The following is a 24,011-nucleotide window of genomic DNA, read 5'->3' as shown; positions in this document are numbered from 1 at the left end:
ATCCATGACTGAAAACCCGACATTTTCTAAGCAATCACTGCAGTCAGCATCTGCAGGATCATTATCTCCTTTACACTAAGGTCCGTCGAAGTCTGGCAGAGTACGTACTTCAGTGTGTCTGGAGTTTGGGAGGCTGAAGTAGCCCTCTCTGTCAATCCCAGCAGGGAGATGTACCCTTTGAGCCTCCTCCAGCCTTATGAGGTTCCCCTCCAGTTCTTTGCCTTTCCAGCAGCTGGTGACTCAACCTGCCCTTCACATTGCAGAGCTTTCCTGAGGGAAATTCCAAACTTTATTTCAAAATTGAGGTTAGTGTCCAGCAGCATATCTGTTTCCCAGCTGTGTCCTGGGGCATTATTTTACTTGTTTTTGCTGGGGAGACATTATTCCTTGGTTCCTTTGGACTTGCTTTCAGAATCCAGTGTCCTTGGAGTGACCTAGTGATGATGTGTGCATGGTGTGTGTCCCTTAAAGGGTGTTTAGCTGGCTTTGTGAGCAAGAGGGTGTTTTCCCTTGCAGGCTAGTCCATATGACATTGCCCTGATTTTCCTCTCTAACCAGAGGATCTGCAGAAGAGGACAACAGTGTGGGCTGGTTCAGCTGGACTAGGATAGGACATTAGTTTGAGACTTGACTTTTGAATTTGAGGAAAAGGCAAGGCTCTGTCTTCTTTAGGCAGGAAAGCAGACAAGCAGAATTAGAAAAAGATGTGGTGTCGGTGGTGAGCTGAGCATCTGCCTCTACCTACCAGCACGAGGTGAGTGAAGCCAGGACATAACTCACAGCTGCTGTGTCTCTCCCTCAGTTTCTTCATTCACATCTGCTTTTCTGTGAGTCATGGGTGTATGGCACAGGACACCAGAGTATGTTTTGTATGAATTCCAACTAGTAGAATTTCAAGTTATCAACTTTATGGTCATAAAACGTGACTCTGGAAGCCCTCTGATTTACAGTGCTTTAATGAGCTCATTATTTGCAGTGGAAGCTCAAGATGCTACTACCCCATAGGCTGGACTTTCTGTAATTGCCAGTTACAGTTGGATAAGGATTTTCATTTGGACAAGATCCAGCATCTAGGAATCCGATGCAGCATTAGATCAAAGAAGAAGTCCTGTAGAGCTGTGTAGCATAGTTGAGCATTAAAAATAGTCTGCACAGTGACAACGTTGGGACAGAGTATTTCTGTCTGCTGTATTAGATCTGCCATTTGTTTATCAGGTGGGGTTTTTTTCATCTTCCCTGGTCAACACCATTTGTTTGTTCAGGCAGAGACCTGCTTCCCAATTGGAAAGCACGCTGCTGTGACCTCTTCTAATGGGTGTTTTGACCTTACAATTACTTGCATGTCTTTGAGAAATAGTATCTGCAGCTTTGGTTTTCTCTGCAATCAAATGGGTCACCATCGCAAATTGATTTTACATTATTTTGAAGTAGCAGCAATTTAAGATTTATTAACACTATTATGGTAAATTACAAGATTAGATTGTATGATATTTAATGACACTCAGTTCAGCCAATTAGAAAAAAAAGTGATTCAACACAATTTGTTATAGTCAAATTTTGCGACTTAGTTAAAGATTCGAAAATGGCAAGGTTCACATGAGACTTAGGACAGTTTTCTAAATCTAAATTCTAAATCACGTACACATAAACAGACAGATACAGAGGGTAACCTATGATCAAGATTCTTCACTCGTTGCGAATTGTAGTGAATTACTCACTTTTTCCTTCGTTGGCATTTGTCAGCAGACGATCTTTGAACCCTTTTCATTCATTGACATCTATCGGACGATCTTTGAATCTTCACAGATCTACCCTGAGAGGCGCCCCAACTCAAGGGGAGATACTGAGTCACATCGCACTGTGATCCCAGAGAGCTCAAAGGGTCTCACGTAGGACCACTACTGATATGATCCTGAAATGATTGACTTTGGTCAATGGTTGTTTTGTTTTGTTTTTTTTTTTCCATTCGGGCCATAATTCTTCTCGGGTAGTTCTGATACCTTCTAGATCGGGCGATGAGGCTGGGCTACAATCCGGGTAGCAGGAGTTTCAGGTACAGTTAGGGTGTGCCTGATCATCCCAACACACTGCCCTTGTAACCAAGACAAGAACACAATGTTAGGATCGCAAAGTGGTCGAAAGGGGGCTGCGAGACAAAAATGTAAAATAGACTGGTCCTAGTGGGATTTTCCAGAGAGGTTACCCTGTTAGAAAGAAGGAAAAATCCACTGTGTGCTAATTCTGTGTTTTGCACCACTGCTGTCAGTAGCTTCTCAGGCAAGCGTGCCACAAGGTTTAGTTAGAGTTAGGGGCACAGTATTGATGGATGGTAGATTGACCATCACAGGCTGTCTGGTCTGTAATGTTGCTGGATATTCTCTTTTCCCAGTAAGAGCAGTGCTAAGCTCAGATTTTGCCAAGAATGTGTGGTTCACAGGGCTCCCAGTGGGCCTGTGTTGATTATTTAATCGATGAACTACTTTGGAAAGTCGAGTATCCTACTGGTCCTCGTGTGGCTTGTAGCTCTTTTTCAGTAAGCCATTAGCTCTTTCTACCATCCCATTTGATTGAGGATAGTAGGGGGTATGAAATACCCATTGAATTTCTTCCTGCTTTGCCCATTCTTGCACTTCCTTCCGTGAGAAATGTAAGCCATAGTCACTTTGGATGACATCAGGAGTAGGTAGACTTAAGAACCAAGATGATGGCTCTCGTACTGTATTTCATCCATCGGCCTTTTGGCACTTAGTCACCATAAGGAAGCTGGAGACTATTTCCACTGCTGTGAGGATATATCGATATCCCATGGAGAGTTTGAAAGGCCCAGTGTAATCAATTTGCCATGTAGATCATAAAGTTTTCCATTCATTGATATATAGAGGTGGTACTTTAGCAGTGTGATGTGTTTGCAATTTAAGTTTACATTGGGGGCATTCTGTAAGGATAGTTTCACATGCTTTTTCTGTTTAGAGGCCAACCTTGGCTTTGGGCTGCAAAGTAAAGTGCTTCTCGGCCTGTATGGCCTAATTTCTGATGCAACCATTCAATGGTACCATTTGGTACCTGGCATATCTTCTGTTTTTATTTTCCTAATTCTGGCTAATTCATCTACTTTTTGGTTCCAGTTTGTGGCTGGTTTATTGTCCTTGATGTGAGCTTTCACTCATCCCATCTTAAATGGTCTTTTTTCTAGCTTTGCCAATCTTCTAGCTTGCCAAGTAATAGTTGCCAATCTTCAGTTCTTGTTACAGACTCGATGGCTCTTGGAGGGAGTTTCCAGTGCTGCTCTCCTGCCAGAGACTGCCAGGTCTATGCTGGCCCCAAACTGCAGCAGGCAAGCGGCAGAGCCTGCTGCGTGGGTTATTACGCTCAGGAGGAGAGCTGCAGGGTGTATTTCTACAGATATTCCCTGCATTCCTCCCACAGGGTACACATTTTTTTTTCAGGTTTTAAATCTTGTAGACTTAAGGAAAAAAAAAAAAAAAACCCAACCAAAACTCAGAGTTGCTCTAGGTGGTATTTTGCTCATGAATAAAAATTGATGCCTTTATCTCTTTTATTTTTCCTTTGTTTCCCTCCCCCCAAGTCCTTTCCACAGTTGTGGAAATGACCCATATAAGCAGAGAGCACTAACCAGTGCATGAATAAACAGCCTGGAAAATTGGAGAAGCAAAACATTTTTCTTTATTTTTTTTTCAATTTAGTAACAGAAATTTAGAAAGAAAGTTGGCAGTGCACTTTTCCTCATAGTGCCCTGTACCTGCAGATCTGGCTTCTGCGAATGGGTATGGTTTAATGCCATCTGCATAAAGCTGCAGGTAGCAGCAGCAGCAATGTGGAGGTTCATGGCTTGCTTAGAAGTAGCAGAGTGAAAACCAGATGAGTGTTGCCAGTTTATATCGCTTGTGCCTCTTTCAAGCTGGTGAGTGCAGTCTCTGATAAGAGTCAGCTCAACCGAACTGTGTAGATGCCTTGGGAAGCAGCAGAGAAGTGCACCGTGGTAGTGAAATCATACAGCAGATGTTGTTTTCGTTCGCTTAAACAAACTGCTATGGCTTTGTGATCTGTGATATCACAGTTGCTTTTTCACTTGGAGGTTTGGGGTTTGTTAGCTGTTAAATGTTTCAAGGCCCAAGTTTTATCTTCCTGTGAGGCCCCTCAGAATATAATATTCAGCATAATGTCTAATATCAGCACAGTACTCCAATATTAAAAATCTTGAGTCCATTTCCATTTAATTTTTCTTGTCTTTTTCTTCATTCTCTATAGGCTGCAGAGAAATATTTTAAAGCTATATTCTTTTCTTAAACGCATTCCTTTCCAAGCTCTTCAATTCTTTTTCCTGCCTTTACACTCTTCTATGCTGATTTCCAAATGGCTTTTTTATTACCTTTTTTTTTTTTCTGGTTTATGGTACTTTTTCTACATTTATCTCAAATCTGTCCTCTGAAAGTTTCTTCTGCCATTCTTTGGGCCACCATTTGTTCTTCGAATCTGGTTGATCTTGTGTTCAGTTTTTGACTGTTTCATATCGTTATTCAGTAAAATTGACTTCTGCCCTCATGCTTGCCACCAACCTTATGAACTGTTATTGTGTAGGTACTATATTAAGTTATATAAAACAAGACAGTGTTTAAAGTTCAAACCATCAATGTGTTGTATATCTCTTCCTGTATTGGTTTAGATTGTGAGATACTCAAGATTTGGACTTTGATCTTACTGTCTTTGCGGAGAAGAAGCTTCATTTTCCCACTAGATAAGTAGCTTTTGGCAAGGTTTGTGGGTGGATAGGCAAATGCCAATTTTTTTTTTTTCTTTTCATTTGTCAAGCAAGATCAAGAAAGTTGTCTTGAAATGACAGTTGGACACTGGCTAAAGAATAGAGTTGGAGTTAGAAGTTGCAGACCAGGAGTGACAACCTTCAAGTCTCAGGTTAGTGAATTAATTGGGTACTGATGAAAGTTCTTGTCAGAGGTTGTCATATTAACTCGAAAAGGTTATGAAGACTTTGGAGAAAAGAAATGCCTACATAAAAGAGATAAAGTTGGGGTTTTAGGAGTGAAAAAGAAGAGTCCGAGTTGTTTCGGAGATCAGGTGCCTTTCTTTTATCATGTGTTCCAGGTAGCCTTAGAATTTTTCATTTAAGGCAGTCCTGAAAAAAAAGGTAGGTAGTTACAGATGGGATTTTCTATTAGTACTGCTGCTACAACAGGCAATGTCACCAGTCAGTGTTTGAATGGTTGCTGTATATCTGAATCGCTCTGTGTTTGCTGACTAGTTTCATTATCCCCACATGCTCTGTTTTACATTTCTCACATAACATCTCACTTTTAATGTCCTACCATCCAAGTAGGGCAAAATGCAAAAGAATGGCACGAGTCGTTAGTAGGAGAGACTAATAACTTTGGACACCCACACTGACAGCAAGAAAGGGAGGAAAGCAAGAGGATTTGGATTTTGAAGAAAGGCTACTCTAAAGCTACAAATACCTGGAAAAGAGCACTTATTCTCTGCCACCCATCATCCAGTGAGCATATTGAGCTCCCCTAATGCTCAGCTCTCCTGTGTCACTGCACAGTGCCTGGAGGAGTCCTACTAGAGCTTCTGAGATGATACCCACAGCTTACTGTGCTTCAAGTTCAGTTCTCTGTTTGTGGTGAGGACTGACAGATGCTGGGCTGGATGTACTCTGGTAGCTCAAAACTGTGAGCTGCCAAAAGCTGTTCTTTATTATGTTCTGGACAGACCGTTAGGCTTAGAGGAGTCGGTGTAGATACTGAACGTGAAGCCAGGATGCTGACACCAGCATAGAAGAAGAAAGGTTGGAAGGAGTTAAGTATGATGAAAATTAAATGGATGATCACTGAAACATCATATTAGTCACTGCTTAGCAGTGGCTGAAGAGTAAGCTTCCTCATCTTGGTTGTTTCCTTCCAGTCTGATGTCATCAGCCTGTCTTAAAATAACATTTAAAATACGTTTTATTTTGTTTTCCAGTAAAGGCTGTAATAGCAGCAAATCTGCCCTTCAGCAACGAGCTTATTGCATGTAATACTCTAACTTTACATCATCTCAGCCTAATCTCTTTAGACTTTGATTGCATTTTCCAGCTGTAAGCACTTGCTTTCCGTGAGCTATCTAGATTGATGTTTTAAATGATCTGCATACGTCAACTGTTTTTACTTTAAATTTACTTGCAAAATCCTTCTAGGTGTACTTCAAAGTAATTGGTCTGCTTTCTATCATCTTAAGTGCATGTTTATCAGGGAAATGATGCTTTCTTTTCCATGAGGAGTCCCATACTCTAGGAAGGAAACATTAAAGTATGACAGGATGGTATATCAGCTAATTGTAATGCAAGCTGACTCCTTGTAGCCTAGTTTATTGTGGATATCTTGGATTGGGAATAAAATGTACTGTAAAGGACCTGTGTACTACCGTATTTCTCCAGGCTGCTTCTTGCAATCTCAAAAAATGGCCAAGGATAGATTCTAGCCCTTTTGTTACAACCTTAAGTACTGTTATTTTTGGTGTAATGTTCCCTTCAGATCCCCTAAAACATTAATTAATGCTTCAGAATGCCCTGCACTTCTGACAGGCTCGGGTGTGATAGACAGAGCCGCAGTACGATAATTAGCAAAACTGGCTTCGAAAGTGAGGAACACAGCATTTTGATTTAGCTGTTCTAGCTATCTTTATTCTAGCCTGTCACCTCAGAATATTTTCCTTGCAATTGCTTTCATAATTATCTGTTAAACTTCGTAGTCGGTTCTCCACATTTTGTAATCTGACCTATCAACCCTCTTCTGAGGAGCAGCACCTTGGACTTCATTCATGAAAGGCTTCAAGATCGATCCCTCTGGGGAAAAAAATGAGTCATCCTTCCTTGAAAAAAACATCAATCCAAGTTCTGGGTCTTTAGATGCTTTTTGTTCGTTTGTGATAGTCTTTAAGAATTCCAAGAGGAGGAGGACGACACCATTTTGCTAAGCATTATAAGAATTGGTAACAAAAATGTTGGTTCTGGAAAGTACCAAGTTCTTACTCTGTACTTTCTACTTTGAAGCTTTATTTATGAGAGGTGTTGTGGTGAATACGTTCGTTTTTATCGTGGCAGGTAAGGATGGTCTGGTGGCTAGAGGAACACTTTGATGAAGTCCTGGCTTCGGTTTTATGCGGGTTTATTTGTGACTCGGGCACCCTCTTGCAAGGATGTTGAAGATAAGTACACAGAAGACTGGGGTTGCTCAGACACTGCAGTAATGGAGACTAACTAGGTCACCAGCATATTTTAGATTGAGGGGGGAAAAGCAAAAACTTTTTAGCACAGCAACGAATGTTTCACCATCTAAGTTTAAATCTGCATTATGAACACAAATATTGGATTTCTGGCGTTGCAAGAGTATCGGGTTTTTTATGAAGAAATGTAGAGCTTTAAAATTTCGATTTGTGTAGTATTAGCTTTCACTCATTTATTTTTAGTGTAAATATACGTGAGAAGCAAGGTCAGCATTAGTACAGTCTCCTGTTAGGTTCTAATTTTCTAGTGTCTTTACTACACAGTAGCAAAGCACTTTGCAGAGACATGAGGGTAAAGAAAAGGATAGCTAAATTGTAACCTACGGCAATTCAGAAGCAGTTTAATAATAAGTGCTTTTGTAAGACGCACGTACAAGAGAGAGGCTTGTGCATTAGAAAATATACCCACACTTTACAGATTTGAACTGAGCTTTCTTGTGTGTGCTTTCTTAGTTGGGAATGTCGAGAGTTTTTTCTTCTAATTACCTTTTGATTGTTTTGAGGAACACAAATGTAACATGAAATACTGTAATCAGAGTAAAACCATCTACAAAAATATTAGCTGAACTAGTGTGATGAATGCCAAGGGAATGAATTCTGCAGCTGGAATATAAAGCGTGTAAGGCCATAAATCGGAACGTATCACTTGACACAGCATGTTGGAACTGCTCATAAATGACCACTGGGAATGAAAATCAAATTGTGTTGTAAATAATTAATTATTTTTTTCCTGAAATTACCTCATTACCCCTCCCTGATCTAGTAAATCACTAAAGTGGTTTACCTCTTCAGAAGGATATCAGCATACATTTACATATCCTGGAGAAATGGAGGCCCAGCAAGGCAGAAGCAGCCTAGAAGATCTAGAGGCACTGCCCTGCATGCTGACTTTAAACACGAAAACCTCCCAGTTGGCCACCAGCTCTGCAGCAGCAATGCTGCCTTTAGTTTTTTGGCCTTGTCCCAGCACTTTGACTTACTGGAAGCAGCACTCTGTTGGGGCCGGGGCTGAGACGCGCGCGGCAGGAACGCAGTGTGCTCACAGTAGTGGTATGCATCTGTATTGGTGCTAGCATTGAGGCGGCAGCTGTGTTCCTGCCTCGTTTGCTTCCTTTCTTTGCCCACGGTGGATTGTTTTCTTTGTGTGTCTTTGCAGCATGTTGTCCAGTCTTGTTTGACATTGTTCCAGGATTCATCGCTTCTTTTAGGAGGTGTTGCTGTTGCCAAATAAACTTGATTTCTTTATTTCTAACATTATAGCTGAACTTCCCTTTTCCTTATTTCAGTCTGTTAGTGCTGATCAGAATGGTCGTCTTTAGTAATACAAATCATTATATTTATTCTTTCAGTCCTTCCCGCATGTAAATTTCTTGGCTTCCACATTGCTTTCTTGTAGTGACTGCCTGGCCAAGATTTAGGTAGCTGGTTTTTGTTGTTTGTTTTTGTTTTGTTGGTTGGTTGGGTTTTTTTTAAGATCTTTCTTTTCCTTTCTAGTACTTCTGGTTACTGTATCTGACACCCCCCAGCCCCATTTGTCCCTTACAGTTTTTCTCATAATAGTATGCCAACAGAGCTAGATTAATGCAGCATTCCTTTGTAATGTACTCACTTCATCACATTTTTCTATGATGTTTTGTCTGTCTTTTAATTTTATGATTCCTATCATCTATATGAACTTGCTCTTCAGATTTCTGATTTTATTTTAAATGGCTAGGGAGAAGTAATAGTCCCTCTAGTAACCCATTGGTTTGATTTGTTATTTATCTGCACCCATTTTTATAGTTCTTCAGGAAGCTTTCTACATAGTTTATACAGTTCAGTAGTTGTTTCACTGTTTGTTTCTTTGAGTATTTTCTCCATTTTGCTATTAGAACCATGATGGCTGATCCAGGTTGCAGCTGAATTGCTGAAGTTGCAGCTTCAGTTAATGTCCAGGTAAACAAAATCAAGGCTTGCTGACTATTCAGAAAGGAGAATTACAGGAGGTAAGAAAAGGATCTTGTCACTTAAATGTTTTAAAGACACCCCCCTCCTGCCCCCCCCCCCCCCCTTTTTTTTTTTTTCCTTTAAGTCATCATTTGTCCTGTGCTCCAGCCTGGAGTAACTCTGAGTTGTGTTTCTCTGAGTAACAGGAAGTTTATATTGATCTTTCACGCACATTAGCAGGTAGGGAGTTTAGCAATTACATATTGGCAGAATTCCTGTCAGAATGACTTGGTTTTCTCCCCTTGAGGTCCTTCCGAAATATCAAATGGAGAGAGGAGTTTTCATTTCCTGACACTCAGAAGTGCAGTTATTGTAGACTTTGAAGTGGAAGATATTAAAAATGGCTGGTGGAAGTGAAAATCTAATTGCTATACTGCTCTCCTCATGATAAGCTCTAAGCAAAAACAGTGCAAGATTGAAGTTAGTGGCCAAAACAGCTGATTCTGTGTAGTCGGGTCTTCTGAACAATCATGAAATGCCTGTACTTCAAAACATCAGTGATACACCTCTGGGCTCTGGCTTAGTTATTATTGACTGATAATATATAGCATATACTGTACGGAAACTTACTGGATTTTATTCAGATTAATTCCTCTGTTGACACTTAAAATGCTGTGATAGGGTGAGCTATGAATTACTTGTATCTTAGCCAGGATTCCCATATTAGATTTGAATGAATTTTTTATTCTTGCAAGGAAATACTCTAGATTCCTCCTTCCTCTTTAAGCTGTTAGCTACCTACTCCGCCAGTTCAAATCTTATTTCCAAACACCTTTTTATCTTTCATTGTTTCACCTTATCTGGTGTTGCTGGGCTTGCCGTTTTTACACTTTTCTTTTGTTGTTATTCTCTGTGTGTGTTCATCTTTGGTTTCATATTCCTAGAGATCCTTCCAAGAGAAATCATCTCTTTTAAAGAAAGATTTATCCCCATGGTGGATGGTTATGCTCTCAAACATGCCTGAATCCATGCGTTGCTTTGCAATGTCTTTAAATTTGATAAACCCTCTAATAATGAGCTGTATTTTGTACCAGAGCTGCTTGAGATTATTCCAGAAGCTGTGAGGTAGAATTCCTTATATCTGAAAGCAGCTAGAAGGATGATTCAAGTTCTGCATGTGTCATGATACCATATGACAAACTTTGGTTTTTATAATTGGTTTTTATTTTCTTCATACAATGATGGATACATGATCCAGGAAGGGCACTAAAATTGACTGTGCAGAGCACCACAGTATCCAGACAACGGAACTGATGTTTTCAGCCTCAAAATCTTGTTTGCTTGTTTGTTTTACTTAAAGGGACGCTTTGACTTTATTGCAGCTTAGGTATCTATTTTAGAAAATAGCAGCCACTTTCCTATCTCATGTTTCAGTGAGGTGCAGTTGTCCTTAAGGGCAGGCTGAAAAGCCTGTGACTAATGTCATGTTTGTTAGTCCTGATTTTAAATGAGCTTTTTATGTATAGTCAACTTTTTAAATTGCAAAAATTTTCTTGGTCTCTGAGGGTAACATTTATTTCTATTGTTTTTGAGTCTTGTAGAAACCATAGCAGAGTGAAGAGTCTTCATTTCTTTGACAGAGAGAGAAAAAGCATTTTAACATTTGAAAAGATCCTTGCAGTTGGTAAATCTTGCAGTCCTTATGTGTGCAAACATAGGAGAAAGGATCTCCTGTGTGTAAATCACTTTGGTCACCTTGTCAAAAGCTGAAGATGATAATTTTTGCTTTTTTTTTATAATAGCACTTTTCCTCCCTCACTGAAAACACCTCTTATATTCTAACTCCCAGTGTTGTGTTCCTGATGTTTTTACATCCTGTGTATTATTTCTTTATGACTGTGTTCTGTTACAATTTGACTTATTTACAGCTTGACTTGTTTTATCCTTTTGACTCCTCAGCCAAATTTATTGTAGGAATTACTTTCTAATGTAGAATTAACTACATACTTGGGGAAATGGAAACTTTATGAAAGTAAGGTCCTTCAAATTTGTGTAGTCTCTAACTGCACCAAATTTTATAATGGTAAGCCCGTGTTTGCCTGTAAATACTATTTCCTCTTTAAGTTTATATTTTTTGTCTTTGAAGTGGTTAGTCTTGGTACAGATCTTTGTGCGTCTATGATAACATGCATCTATTGTAGGGCCTGAAGATGACTGAACGTACACACATTGTAAAAAAGACTTGTCAGGTTTTCCTGCTGTATTTGTAGAACAGGGTGCAGATGTGGTTTGACACTCATACAGGTGTCCTTCCTGCAGGCAGAGGCCTGCTGAAATGATTTTTTGCATAAACTTGATTTTGTTCTGGTACCGTATGGCATTCTCTCAATGAATAAAACAGTAGTTTGAAACAATGGTTTGTATTAAAACAGTCTTGAAAGACTTTTATGAAAATTTGTGAGGTTGGTCACACAGTCTGCATTTATCATGATTAGACATTAATTTAGCACTTTATCTAGTACCATGTATAATCTTTGTGGGCATAGTCTGGTTTACTACTGTGATAGGCCACCACATCATGTAATCTGGCTTTTGAACTTACTGAGCTTCACCCTGAAAGCAGGTAGGTTCGTCATGCTGCCCATTTCTCTTGGGAAGCAGTTGTAAATATCTCCTCTTCAATGGGAAGCTTTCCTCTAACTTCTAGCCTGCATTTATTTAGGGCTAGTTTATATCTATTTATTGTTTTGTCAGTATTATCCTTTAGTTCAAATAGCTCCCTTTCAGCCTTGACATTTACCCATGGTGTATTTACAGAGCACAGTTTTATTCCATTCAGTTGTCGTTTTGTTAGGCTAGGTGAGCTAAGCAATTTTTACACAGATTCATAGACTGGTCAGGGTTGTAAGGGACCTCTGGAGATCATCTAAGTCCAACCCCCCTGCTAGAGCAGGATCACCTAGAGCAGGTTGCACAGGATGGCGTCCAGGCGGGTTTTAAATATCTCCAGAGAAGGAGACTCCACAACCTCTCTGGGCAGCCTGTCCCAGGGCTCGGTCACCTTCAGAGTGAAGAAGTTTTTCCTCATGTTCAGGTGGAGCTTCCTGTGTTCCAGTTTGTGCCCGGTGCCCCTTGTCCTGTCGCTGGGCACCACTGAGAAGAGTCTGGCCCCTTCCTCTAGACACCCACCCTTTAGATATTGAGAAGTGTTGATCAGATCCCCTCTCAGGCTTCTCTTCCCCAGACTAACCAGCCCCAGCTCTCTCAGCCTTTCCTCACACCAGAGATGCTCCAGGCCCCTCCTCATCCTCGCAGCCCTCCCCTGGACTCTCCCCAGTAGTTCCCTGTCTGTCTGGAACTGGGGAGCCCAGACCTGGACACAGAACTCCAGTTGTGGCCTCACCAGGGCAGAGCAGAGGGGGAGGAGAGCCTCCCTCGACCTGCTGGCCACTCCCTTCTTCATGTGCCGCAGGGCACCATTGGCCTTCTTGGCCACGAGGGCACACTGTTGGTCATGGAGAGCTTCCTGTCCACCAGGACTCCCAGGTCCTTCTCTGCAGTGCTGCTTCCCAGCAGGTCAACCCCTGACCTGTACTGGTGCCTGGGGTTGTTCTTCCCTGGGTGCAAGACCCTGCACTTGCCGTTACTGAATTTCATATGGTTCCTCTTTGCCCAATTGTCTAGTTTGTCAAGATCTTGCTAAATGGCAGCCACTCCTCCCAGCTTAGTATCATCAGCAAACTTGTTGAGGGTGCACTCTGTCCTTTCGTCCAGGTCATTGATGAATATGCTGAATGAGACTGGACCAAGCACTGACCCTTGGGGCACACAGGCCTCCAACTAGACTCTGCACCACTTACCACAACTCTCTGGGCTCAGCCATTCAGCATTCTACCATTGTCCCTTCTGCTGCTGTAAGCTCACGTTCATCACTCCCATCTGAGTGATGCTTCTCTACACCTGATATGCTTTTCTTTTCTTTTATCGATAACTAGAGAACAGTGTATTCTACTATTGGCTTGTATGAAGACATTAATATTTTACCTGCCTCTACTGGAAATAAATTTAGGCGGTTTGGTGCCTACACTGATGGTTTATGGTCAGTCACCATGTGATCTTGATTCACTTTTCTGCCTCTTCAAATAGATTAATCCTATATTTGAATAAGGATTCATATTCACATTGAAAGGCATGTTTTTGGCCATTATAGTTAATCCTGTTCTTGTCATTTCAGTCCATGAGTTCATTCATTTTTTCCTCTTATACTCTAGTCCTTTCTGTTGACAGACATGCTGAAGGTAAAATGCTGAGAAGCAGTCTTTGGTCACTAAAGAAAAATTAGATCACGTTGTGGACCAGTATTCAAGGAATCCAGTATGAAATATAAGAATAGTGAACAGACTTAAGCCCAGGTCCATCCATGCGCATTCATCTACTCTCTGATATACTGTATTTCTTACAAGCATAACCAATAATCTCTTCTTCAATTATTTTGCATACCTTCCGCCTCATGCCTTAGTTGCAAATTCTTTCTTCTCTAATTTTCCCAAGGAGGTCTGCTGTGTTATTTTTCCCTTTTTTTTTTTTTTAAAAAAAAAAAAAAAATCTGGTGAAAAAAGATTAGGTTTCTTGACAGCTTAACTTTTTCCCCATTTTTAACTTCCACATCTATTTCCTTCAAAACTTGTTTCACTTCCTTGTTTGTGAATCAACTTTAGAGCTATGAATCTGTAGTTGTGTCATCTTTTTCTTCTTTCTTGGTATTGTTTGCTAATCTTTGTGCGTATCCCACTGCTTTTTTTTGATGGAATTAGTAAAAATCCCTTTTAATAAATGTATAAGGTATTCTATGTGAGGATAATCCTGTAAAAACTAGTTAGACTCTTATGAAATACACATTCCTAGGGACCTTGGGTTTGAAAGAGGCCTTGTAGCTTTTGTTCTTGAAAGAAGTAATTTTGCTAGCAGAATGCCAGAGGACTTCATTGTTCCTCCACCCCCATTTGCCTTTTTAAAAAATTTGCACAACTTTCAATAAGTATGTTTTGCACATAGACTTGCCTAATCCGTGCTATAAATGTTCTGTATAATACGGGCCAAAAAGTGCAGAGAAGGAGTGGCAGGAATTTACAGCTAGATTACATCTACGGTATTTCCTCTCTCAGCAAGATGGTCCTACATTAAACACTCGTAAATTTTCAATAATTTAACATAATTATAGCTTTACAGGAAGTGTTGAAACCTTCCCTTTCCTACAGAAGAATCTCTTTTCTGCATTCTTGTATCCATCTGAGGTTTGTTATCCTACCGCAGCTCTCTTCTCAAGTCACGTGCCTTCCCAGTTGAAGATGAGCGTCGTGGTATTTCTTTTGTTCAGCATTTTCATATTTGATTTTTTCCAGGTTTTTGACAGTTTCATAACTAATTGACCTTGAACAGTGATATTTATATAATGTCTAAGAACTTCTCTTGAAAATGGACATAGTTGAGAACTGCTTTAGAAGGCAGAAGATTCGCTATCCAGACTACGTAGCCTTTACTCTACTTTTCAAGGCTGGATGACTTCTTTGCATGATTTGTGGGAGCACGTAGTAATGGTCTGTGCACCACACAGTACTGAGTTTTAGTGGATTTCTTCCAAATCTGGTCTCCACTGGAAGTGAATCACATCCCATTGCAACACTGTGGAAATGTGGTAAAAGGTTAATGATTCCATAAAGAATTTAAGCATGAAAAAGGCCTTTTATATTGGTATAAACTTGTATGTTTTTGCAGAGCTGTTTTGATTTCAGCTGGGCTTCTTTTACATGGAGGAACTTACTACAGAGCTGACTAAAAGAGTAAGATCTCTGGCACATCTCTGCTTTGCTTGTTATAACTTGGTGAAATTCATGGTTGTGCAGGAGATTATGTTAAATCAATAAGGAAGTGATTTAAAGAAGATCTGATAAAAATCAGATGTGATTTTTATCTGATTGAGACGACTGTCTCAAACTGAGATTTTAATCTGTGAGAATTTAGAAGAGCTAACTTGTTGAGGTTAACTAGGTACACTTCTGATTCATGTGTTCTGAAATAACCCTTTTTCTGTTTGGGTTTGAATTTTCTGGAAACATCTACAGTATGTTTTTTTGTTCCCACAGGTGCTCTAACACTTTTGGGTTGTATGATCATAGTGTGGTAGTTTTCACTTTTCTTTGGGATGGATCTTGGGAAGTAGGACTTCTGAAAAATAGGTGCTTGAATGAGTGATTCAGACATGACCTGATTACTCTTGTTGTTTGTTTTAGAAACTCTTCTGAGTTTCTGCTGAATGAAAAAGCTAGAAATAGGGTTTTTTGGCCTCTCCATAGCCTCATAGATTGTACTTTTCCCAGAGATATTTGGAAATTAGAGTTTCAGTTTTATATATATTTAAGTGATGGCATGTGAAAGTGTGCAGTTAAATTTATGTAAGCAACATGCTGCCTTTTTTTTCATAGATTTGCACTTTTTCCCAAATTGCATGTCATTTTATTCCCATTACATAACCTTTATTGTCAAAATTATGATTTGTGGTTAGGCTAAAAAGCTGAATCTGCATCCCTTCTGCTGAGAAATGTACCATTTCCTTATGCTTCGTTTAAACTTCTCAGTATTTCATTGTACTTTTGCATAGACCAGGACAGTTTGGGGGGGAAGGGAAATCTAAATCAGATTTGGGAGAACAGTCTCAAAGAAAACAAAAAGAAAGGTTCCTTCATCTTCCCCAGTGCTGGAGGAGTCCTTGTGCCCCCTGGTCTGAGAGCTGGGCTCTTGGCTTGTTCTTGCTTTCTCTGATCTCTGCAACATGTGTCATTTCTTTGCATTGCATCCCAGCTTCAGCAGGAGGGATGGAGAGCAGCAATGTCTTGCTGAAGTTCAGGCTTTTGATAAGCTTTGACCGAAGTTGCCTATCATGCTGATCAGTAGTGGCTTCTGGCTTTTTGCTATTCCTTATCTTACCCTCTTAGAGTCTTTGGGCTTACGTTGTGATCTGTGATGCAGCATCCCATTTGGCTTGTTCTGTGTGTGTGCAGTGACCAGCATACTAATAGTGAAGACTGAACTGGTTTCGTTTGGGAACGAGTCACTCAGTGACCTTAAAGTATCTGAAGGGAGTGTGGAGGAGGGAGTTCCAAGAATAGGTTTAAGAAAAGGAAAAAACAAATAAACAGCTCTCTTAAAATACCAGGCTTGAACTATTTGGGCTTGTATCGCCTTAAGGTAGCGGGTTTTAATTCACGTGCAATCAGGGTAACCCTATTTTTCTGCCTCCTGCCAAGAAAGTAAGCACCATCTAAGCCAAACTTTTTAGTTAAATTAGTATTTTATTACTATCCATACATGTGAAAAAAGACAAGACTTAAAATATTTTTAGCCTTCAAGTAGTTAAATGTGTTGTACCAAATTTTAACTTTGTATTATGTGTGAAAGCAGAAGGCAACTTCCAAGAAGGTATAGCTTTTTGGATGAAAACTGTTGAACCTGTCTTTAATGAATGAATACAGCTTTATTTATTTAAAGTGCATAGTACCCAATTCTAAATCTCTGCTTTTGGTTTCTGTCTTACAGGGAACACAGTGAGTAACCTGATTTTCATTCTACCTCCAATCTATGGTGCGATTCAGACCTATAAAGATGGCCTTGAAAAACGGTATTTAGCTGCATATTTGTGTCTTACAGGTACGTGTAAAACTTCATTTGCTCTTTCATTATAAAGAGAGCTCAGATGTGCAACGAACAATAACCAAATATTAATAAGCCAAGTAGTTAAATCCAAATACTATGTGTGTGAACTGTAAACCTCAATTTGTTATACTTGTTAATGTTTACAGAAAACTGGTGTTTGTTGGAAGAACATGAAGTTAGAATTGACTAAATAACTTTATGAGATTTTTGAAGTGATCCTTTTCTGGCTTTAAGTCCGGCTCAGTGCATCTTAGCTCACTCTGTCCGTTTATGATGATTTACACAAGATATCTTGACTGTCCTACTTCCAAGCAGTTTCACACTATATTAATATTTTTGTGACATTTGTGTGGAACAGTAATACAAGAAATGGCCAAGATCTTGAAGGAACTGGAAAAGCATTCTTTCAGGAGTTTGAATTTGTTTTCGGTTCCTCTTTGGCATATATCACCCAACAACCTAACAGCCATCCTTTTTGGGAATCTTTGCAAGAGTGGAAGAAGAATGTGACATTTGTGCATAGGTGAACTTAAGGACAGTCTATTTTTTCTAAAATAGCAAAATCCAGAAGAGAACCAATTTCCTTTAACACGTTAATTATGCAACTAGAAGTCATGTTCCTTATGAGAAAAGAAGATGTTTGAAGATGGTTCAGATTTGGCAGTTGGGTCTTGAAGTAGATTTCACAGAATTTCTGTACTTCACAGGATTTCTATGTTTGCTATAGCTCCTATCTCTGTGGAGGCTATCTTTCCCAGTCTTCAGTAGTAAGAGATTGGTTTATTGTAAATGTTACTTTTAAGATTGGCATACTTACATATTTAGGCAAACGTTGTCAAAAACCACATATCCATATGCTAAATGTATTCTAGATGCCAATTAAAGTGTAACATATACTCGGTACAACTTCATGGTTTTTCAGTTACATCAGCTTTGCTGATATGTGTGAAAGATAAGCAGCAACAATGTACAGCTTTGGATATTGTCTGAACACTTTCCAAATAGCCATTTGTAGGCTTTTTATGGTTTTGAGTAATTATTCATTTTTGTCTCAGTATAAAATAGTTTGGCAGAAGGAATTCTTGAAGGTCAAGGTTTCCCTTTAAAAAAAAAGACAGGGAAAGAAACAGTATGTGTTTGCTGAATTTGACTCTTTGCATGTTCTTGAATCAAAGTATCCTATACTGTCATTCTTACTAAACTTGAAAAAAAAAAACCCAAACCCAAAACTGTGTTTTTGAGACTCAGCCTTCACCATAAGTTGTGGCTACCTCTGTCATTGATGCTTCATGATGGACAAAGTATGCTGCTGTCTGACCAGAATGTCAGGCCGACATATCAAGACTGCTCTGAGTGGGCATTTCTTATATACTGTATAATGTTTAAAATGTTAAAAAAAAAAAATAGTCTATCTTTGATCACAGTACATACTTCAGTTTTATACTGTTCTTGGTGTTCATGAAGGGGAGCTCAGCCTACATCTTTGACAGCAGGACTGGAGGGCAGTCCTGAGTTCCAGCTGGGCTCTGCTTATCTGTGACTGGGATGCCTTTGACTCCTGTCTGAAGTTATAAATGCTTGCATGGCTTGATTTTAATCTCATATGTGGAACCTAACATTAAAGGTCACTCCCAAAAACATTTCTGTTTTGTCTCTGCTGCAGTATTTGTAGCACTGGACTATTTTACAGCAGTTGAAAGATGTGAAGGAATATAAAAGGCTTTATAGTTTCTCAGTGAAAAACAGGAATGGGATAGTTTGGAATCACAAACCTCTTAATATTTGTTCTACTACAGAATAAAAGCAGCAAATGAGGAGAGAAACAGAATTGTAAATATAGTTGAAATGTGCCAGGAACATTGGCATTCTTTCTGTTCGTGTGACTGAATGAGAAGCATACTGAAGTAGGGGTAGAGTAAGTGTACAGAAATTTCTTCTTGTAAGAAAGTACCAGAGAGAATTCTTTCCCTTACAGTAATTTTATTTATTAACAGTTTTCACTCTAATTAGTGAATTTGTAATAAAGAAGTATAGACTTAATCTGTAAAGGGATGGTGAATTTAACACATACTTCTGATTTCACTTCAGGCACTATGCTTCATTAAAGACTATATAGCAGAGCTTCTAACTAGCCAGTAATGTCTAAGGTTGTTTTGTTGAAGTAGAAATTCTTTAACAATTCTGCTATTAAGATGGGGGTGGAAGGGAGGGCACTTTAGTTAGGTTTTAACAACTTTGAATCATTAGTGAGATTTTTACAAGATGTTAAAAGACAGCTGTCAAAGCGGACATTAAAATTAAATCTGTTAGCATTTGAGAACATAAAAAGTGTTGTTTCTAGTCATTATTTTGATTCAAATCAGCTGTTTCTTTAGGATGCTTCCAGACATTTAGCTAATTGTCAGTTACTTTGTGTTTTACCACTCCATGTTCAGCACTTTACTTTATACCCCACAATTTCTATTGTTGACATTTATTTCCTCTTTGAACCAAATGCATTTTGAATTAGGGAAGCACTGTTCATTTCACATACATGCTAAGATCCAAAATTGGGAGGACAAGAAGGGGGATTTCTAAATAACCGTTCAAATAAATTTCTTGCTGATAGTGGGTGCCAATACTGAGTTGCACTTTTCAGCAAGTTGTTTGAGATACAGCCCTTATTTCTGCTGTCTTTCAGCTCAAAGGGCATGTTGTCAATGAACTCAATAGGAACTGGTTATGATTTTTAAGCTTTAGAGAGCTATTTGATCAACCTATAAATTAGGAAGAATAATCTTAAGCAATTACGTTAGCATGTTGCATCTCATGAAGTAGGTGGAACAAATCATCTGACTGTCATTACCTCAAAGGATAAGCAGTTGGTTTTGGATGCTGTGGTATTGTATCACGTTCTGCCGTATGTCATTTCCTTATGCTTCCTGGGGATCTATGATTCACAAATGGTTCATATTCTAGAAAGGTCTTGATTTAAAAATAAGTAAAAGATAGGGTAACTGGTTTGGACCTAAGAAGATAAGAAAAAGCAGAGTTGATGGAGTTACGTATGTTATTAGATGCTTTACTTGAAATTTGGAAGGATTGTTCTGTATTGTATTTCTTTGGCCTGTTTAATAGGGCTCAGTCATTCAAGCTGTGCCAAAGTGGAGGGAAAAAAGGATCGAAAAAGTATTCTACGTTAGATATAGCCGTATGAACTTGTAAACAACTTACTAAACTTCATTTCCAGTGAAACTCTTTATCTGTAAAAATAGTTGTTAGAAGGCCTTCAGTCAAAGTTAATTCCCTTATTCTTACCTAACAGCCATAGCGAAGGTGCTTGGGCCATGTTGATGGCAGTAAAACAAATGTGCTCAGGAACATTCCTGAGTGCTGAAGCCAAGTAGTGTGGAACACCCTGTGTCTGTTCATCTGAGCCTCCAAAACAAGGTGACTGCATACAGATTCCGTGCCGGGCATGGGCCCTGGACTCTTTTGGCTGCAGGGCTGTACCTGGGAGCTGCTCTGGGAAAGTGCTAGTTGGAACAGGCTGGGTGCATGCCGCAGACTGTTCTGACAATTCACTAGTGCAGATGGTTGCGTTATAGTGTCTGGGAACAGATTCAAACACCTAAACATGTGTGTCTACCTGTGCAGAGGAGTCTGTCTCCCATTGCAGCCAGTAAAGCCTAAAGAAACATTTGGCTCATCCTAAAATATCCCCTTACATTTGGCCAGCTGAATTACTCTTTATAATGCCATTCTATTTAGTGGCAACTTTGACACCTAGTTCATTTGTAGATACCTAAATAAAGGTGTTTGCATTTGGAGCATCCTTCCTTCTGAATGTTTCCATACAGTGCCTGTACAGTTTAAATTCAAACCGCGTCTATGAAATGCTAATAAACTACTCTTTATAGAAATGCTTTAGGCTTATGGTAAGAATTCTGAATGCTGATGGATACTCTTGTATCTAAATGAATTATCACTGATTATGTGATACTTCTGATTTGTCCCAAAACTGTTGAAAAATTCATAGGGGATATTTGTGTCCCTCTAGGCTTCAAATTCTGAGAGTTTATATGGTTCATATATGCAGCTGGATTTCACGTATAATGTCAGATTATTTCTAGCATGGATATTAATATGCCTTGAGGTCTTTGACTGTGCTGAAGCACAGTGAAATAACTGTATAAAATGAAGTTTGCAGATGCATTGCTTTTACATCATCACTAAAACAACTATTTTATCAACTGGCAGTAACCACACATTGTGTCTGCTGCAGGACAAAGAAGACCATGTTAATCTACATATAGCAGCTAACCTGATTTTGCATTTCCAGTTTTTTTAAACGCTATTCTGATCTCATAATTTTATGACTGAATGTGTATTCTGTGCTTAATACACAATTTATGCATATCCCCTGTAACTTGAGAGGTTCATTGGTGTAAAGATACTGAGTGACCTGTAGTAACTATGGAAAGTGAGTAACAGTAGTTAGAGATGAAATGATATTGCTTCATAGAATCATAGAATGGTTTGGGTTGGAAGGGACCTCAAAGCCCATCTAGTCCCAACCCCCCTGCCATGGGCAGGGACACCCTCCACTAGCCCAGGTTGCCCAAAGCCCCATCCAACCTGGCCTTCAACACTGCCAGGGAGCCAGGGGCAGCCACAGCTTCTCGGGGCAACCTGTGCCAGGGCCTCAGCACCCTCACAGGGAAGGATTTCTGCCTCACATCTCATCTCCATCTCCCCTCCTGCAGCTTCAGGCCATTCCCCTTGGCCTGTCACTCCCTGCCCTTGGCACCAGCCCCTCTCCAGCTTTCCTGGATCCCCTGGAGGGACTGGAAGGGGCTCTAAGGTCTCCCTGGAGCCTTCTCTTCTCCAGGCTGAACAAGCCCAACTCTCTCAGCCTGTCTCCATAGCAGAGGTGCTCCAGCCCTCCCATCATCTCCGTGGCCTCCTCTGGACTCGCTGGATGCAGTACTGCAGGGGGGGGTCTCATGAGAGCGGAGTAGAGGGGCAGAATCCCCTCCCTCAACCTGCTGGTCACGCTGCTGGCTCATGTTGAGCTTCTTTTCCACCAACACCCCCAAGTCCTTCTCCTCAGGGCTGCTCTCCATCCATTCCCCACCCAGCCTGTAGTTGTGCTTGGGATTGCCCCGACCCACATGCAGGACCTTGCCCTTGGCCTTGTTGAACTTCATGCTGTTTGCACACTCCCACCTCTCCAGCCTGTCCAGGTCCCCCTGGACGGCATCCCTTCCCTCCAGTGTGTCAACCACACCACACAGCTTGGTGTCGTTGGCAAACTTGCTGAGGGTGCACTCGATCCCACTGTCCATGTCACCGACAAAGGTGCTAAACAGTGCCGGTCCTAGTACCGAACCCTGAGGAACACCACTCATCACTGGTCTCCACTTGGACCTTGAGCTTTTGACTGCAACTCTTTGACTGCAACTCAGAGAGTATTAAAATTTCCAACCAATGTAGAGCTTTTAGTGACTTAAGCTCCTTTGCAAAAGGAAACACCTAAAATGAAAACTGCAATCCCTGTTTACAAGATCAAATCTATTGGTCAGTTTGTCAATGGCTGTATGGGAAAGTGACTTCTATTGAAAAATAGTGTAATTGCAGTGATCGTGTTTACTCATATTTTGAAAAGTACAAAGCTGGTAGAACATCTCATTGCAGTGTTGGTTTTTGTGAAATAAATATTCCATAGAAATGTCTTGAACCTTATTTGGTGAGAAGTATATCTGAAGATAGCTGCATTCCTGTAGAACTGCAGGTAGAAGCTACATGTGAAGACATTTGGGCTTAAGTATTATAGCACTATTTACTGAAGACAAATACATGTCATGACCCTTGTAAGTTTACAAGTTAGACTTCAAGTGTAACAAAAAGGTAGCTGGCTCGGGGCATAGCAGGGGAAATGAAGATTTCCTTGTGATCCTTGGCATGTGATCGGTGTTTCCTCTTTTTACTTTGCAGTGTTTTCAGCACCCAACACTAACCCTACAATAAACCATGAGACAGCAACTCTGACTAGCACAGCTCTTGGCCCAGTGAGCACAGTATTAGATACTAGTTCCTTTCTGCTGAAGTTTACCAGTTATATAGTGATGTTAGTGAAGCAGAGTATGACATATGCTTCAGCTGCTACAGTTCAGTTCATCATTTCTTAATGCAGTTTCCTTCTTCCTCCTTTTTGAACAGCTTCATGAAGCTTTTTTGCACAGTTCTGTGTTAAGATATAATATAGGCCAAAGGTAGCAAATGAGAAACCTGCTTCTTAGCTCATTTGGTGTCTAGATGTAAAACATTAAGTTATCCCTCTGCAGTGTAAAACATATCTTTTTAAGTTATCCTTCTGCAATAAGCAGGTATAAATGTAAAGAATCAGTTTTGTTCTTCAGTCTTCATTTAAACCATCTCTTCTAAAAGATGCTGTTGTGCTTAGTTACCGTAATAATGTTTGAGGAAATGTTGTCTGTGCAGTCTTGAGAGGGAGAGTGTTACCTGATGAATCATCTAGTCATATAACTTCTATAGTCATGTAACATCCTGGGTTTCTTGTTGAATGCACTTAAATACCAGACTTGACCGTGTTCATGAACTCATGTCAAGATTGCATATATAGCTAAAGCATTGTTCTCCAATGCATAGTAAAATTTCATAATCAGAGAAACTCCAAGTGTGATCATTACACAGAAGCAAGAAGGGTTTTTATTATTTTTATAAATTAATTGTAGCCGTGGGATTAATGACCTGGAACACTAATATCTGTAGCATTCTTGATCTTTGCAAAGACTGGAAAGGAGAATTAATCTAGAAATAACTGCTTCTAGTCATACAGAAGAAAGGGGAGGAGTTCAGTAGCTGATTCTTGAGATTTATTAACCCCAATAACATTAACAAAAGAAACCCAAAGCAACAACAAAACAGCAATAACATATTTGTTAATTTAAAATCAGTTGACATTTCTTATGCAATGATTTTGCCCATATTTGAAAATTACACTTGTTACATATTGTAAGAGTTCGTATCATAAAGATACTGAAATCACTGTGTCAGCCAGGATAATGGATGGT

At 39.8% G+C, this 24,011-nt stretch overlaps 1 protein-coding gene across 1 annotated transcript in view; it reads left to right on the top strand.

Annotated features, from left to right (window-relative positions):
• Positions 1 to 24,011, top strand: part of ACER3 (alkaline ceramidase 3) — a 65,180-nt gene that overhangs the window by 7,125 nt on the left and 34,044 nt on the right. The window contains exon 2 of the mRNA XM_075742535.1: positions 16,819 to 16,929. Within this exon, the coding sequence (XP_075598650.1) occupies positions 16,819 to 16,929 (111 nt within the window). The remainder of the gene's footprint in view (positions 1 to 16,818; positions 16,930 to 24,011) is intronic.

Source organism: Balearica regulorum, chromosome 1 (genome assembly GCF_011004875.1).
Source record: "Balearica regulorum gibbericeps isolate bBalReg1 chromosome 1, bBalReg1.pri, whole genome shotgun sequence".
NCBI classification, from domain to species: Eukaryota; Metazoa; Chordata; class Aves; order Gruiformes; family Gruidae; genus Balearica; species Balearica regulorum.
Note: the sequence above shows the minus strand (reverse complement) of the source record. Positions and strands in the feature narration are given on the sequence as shown.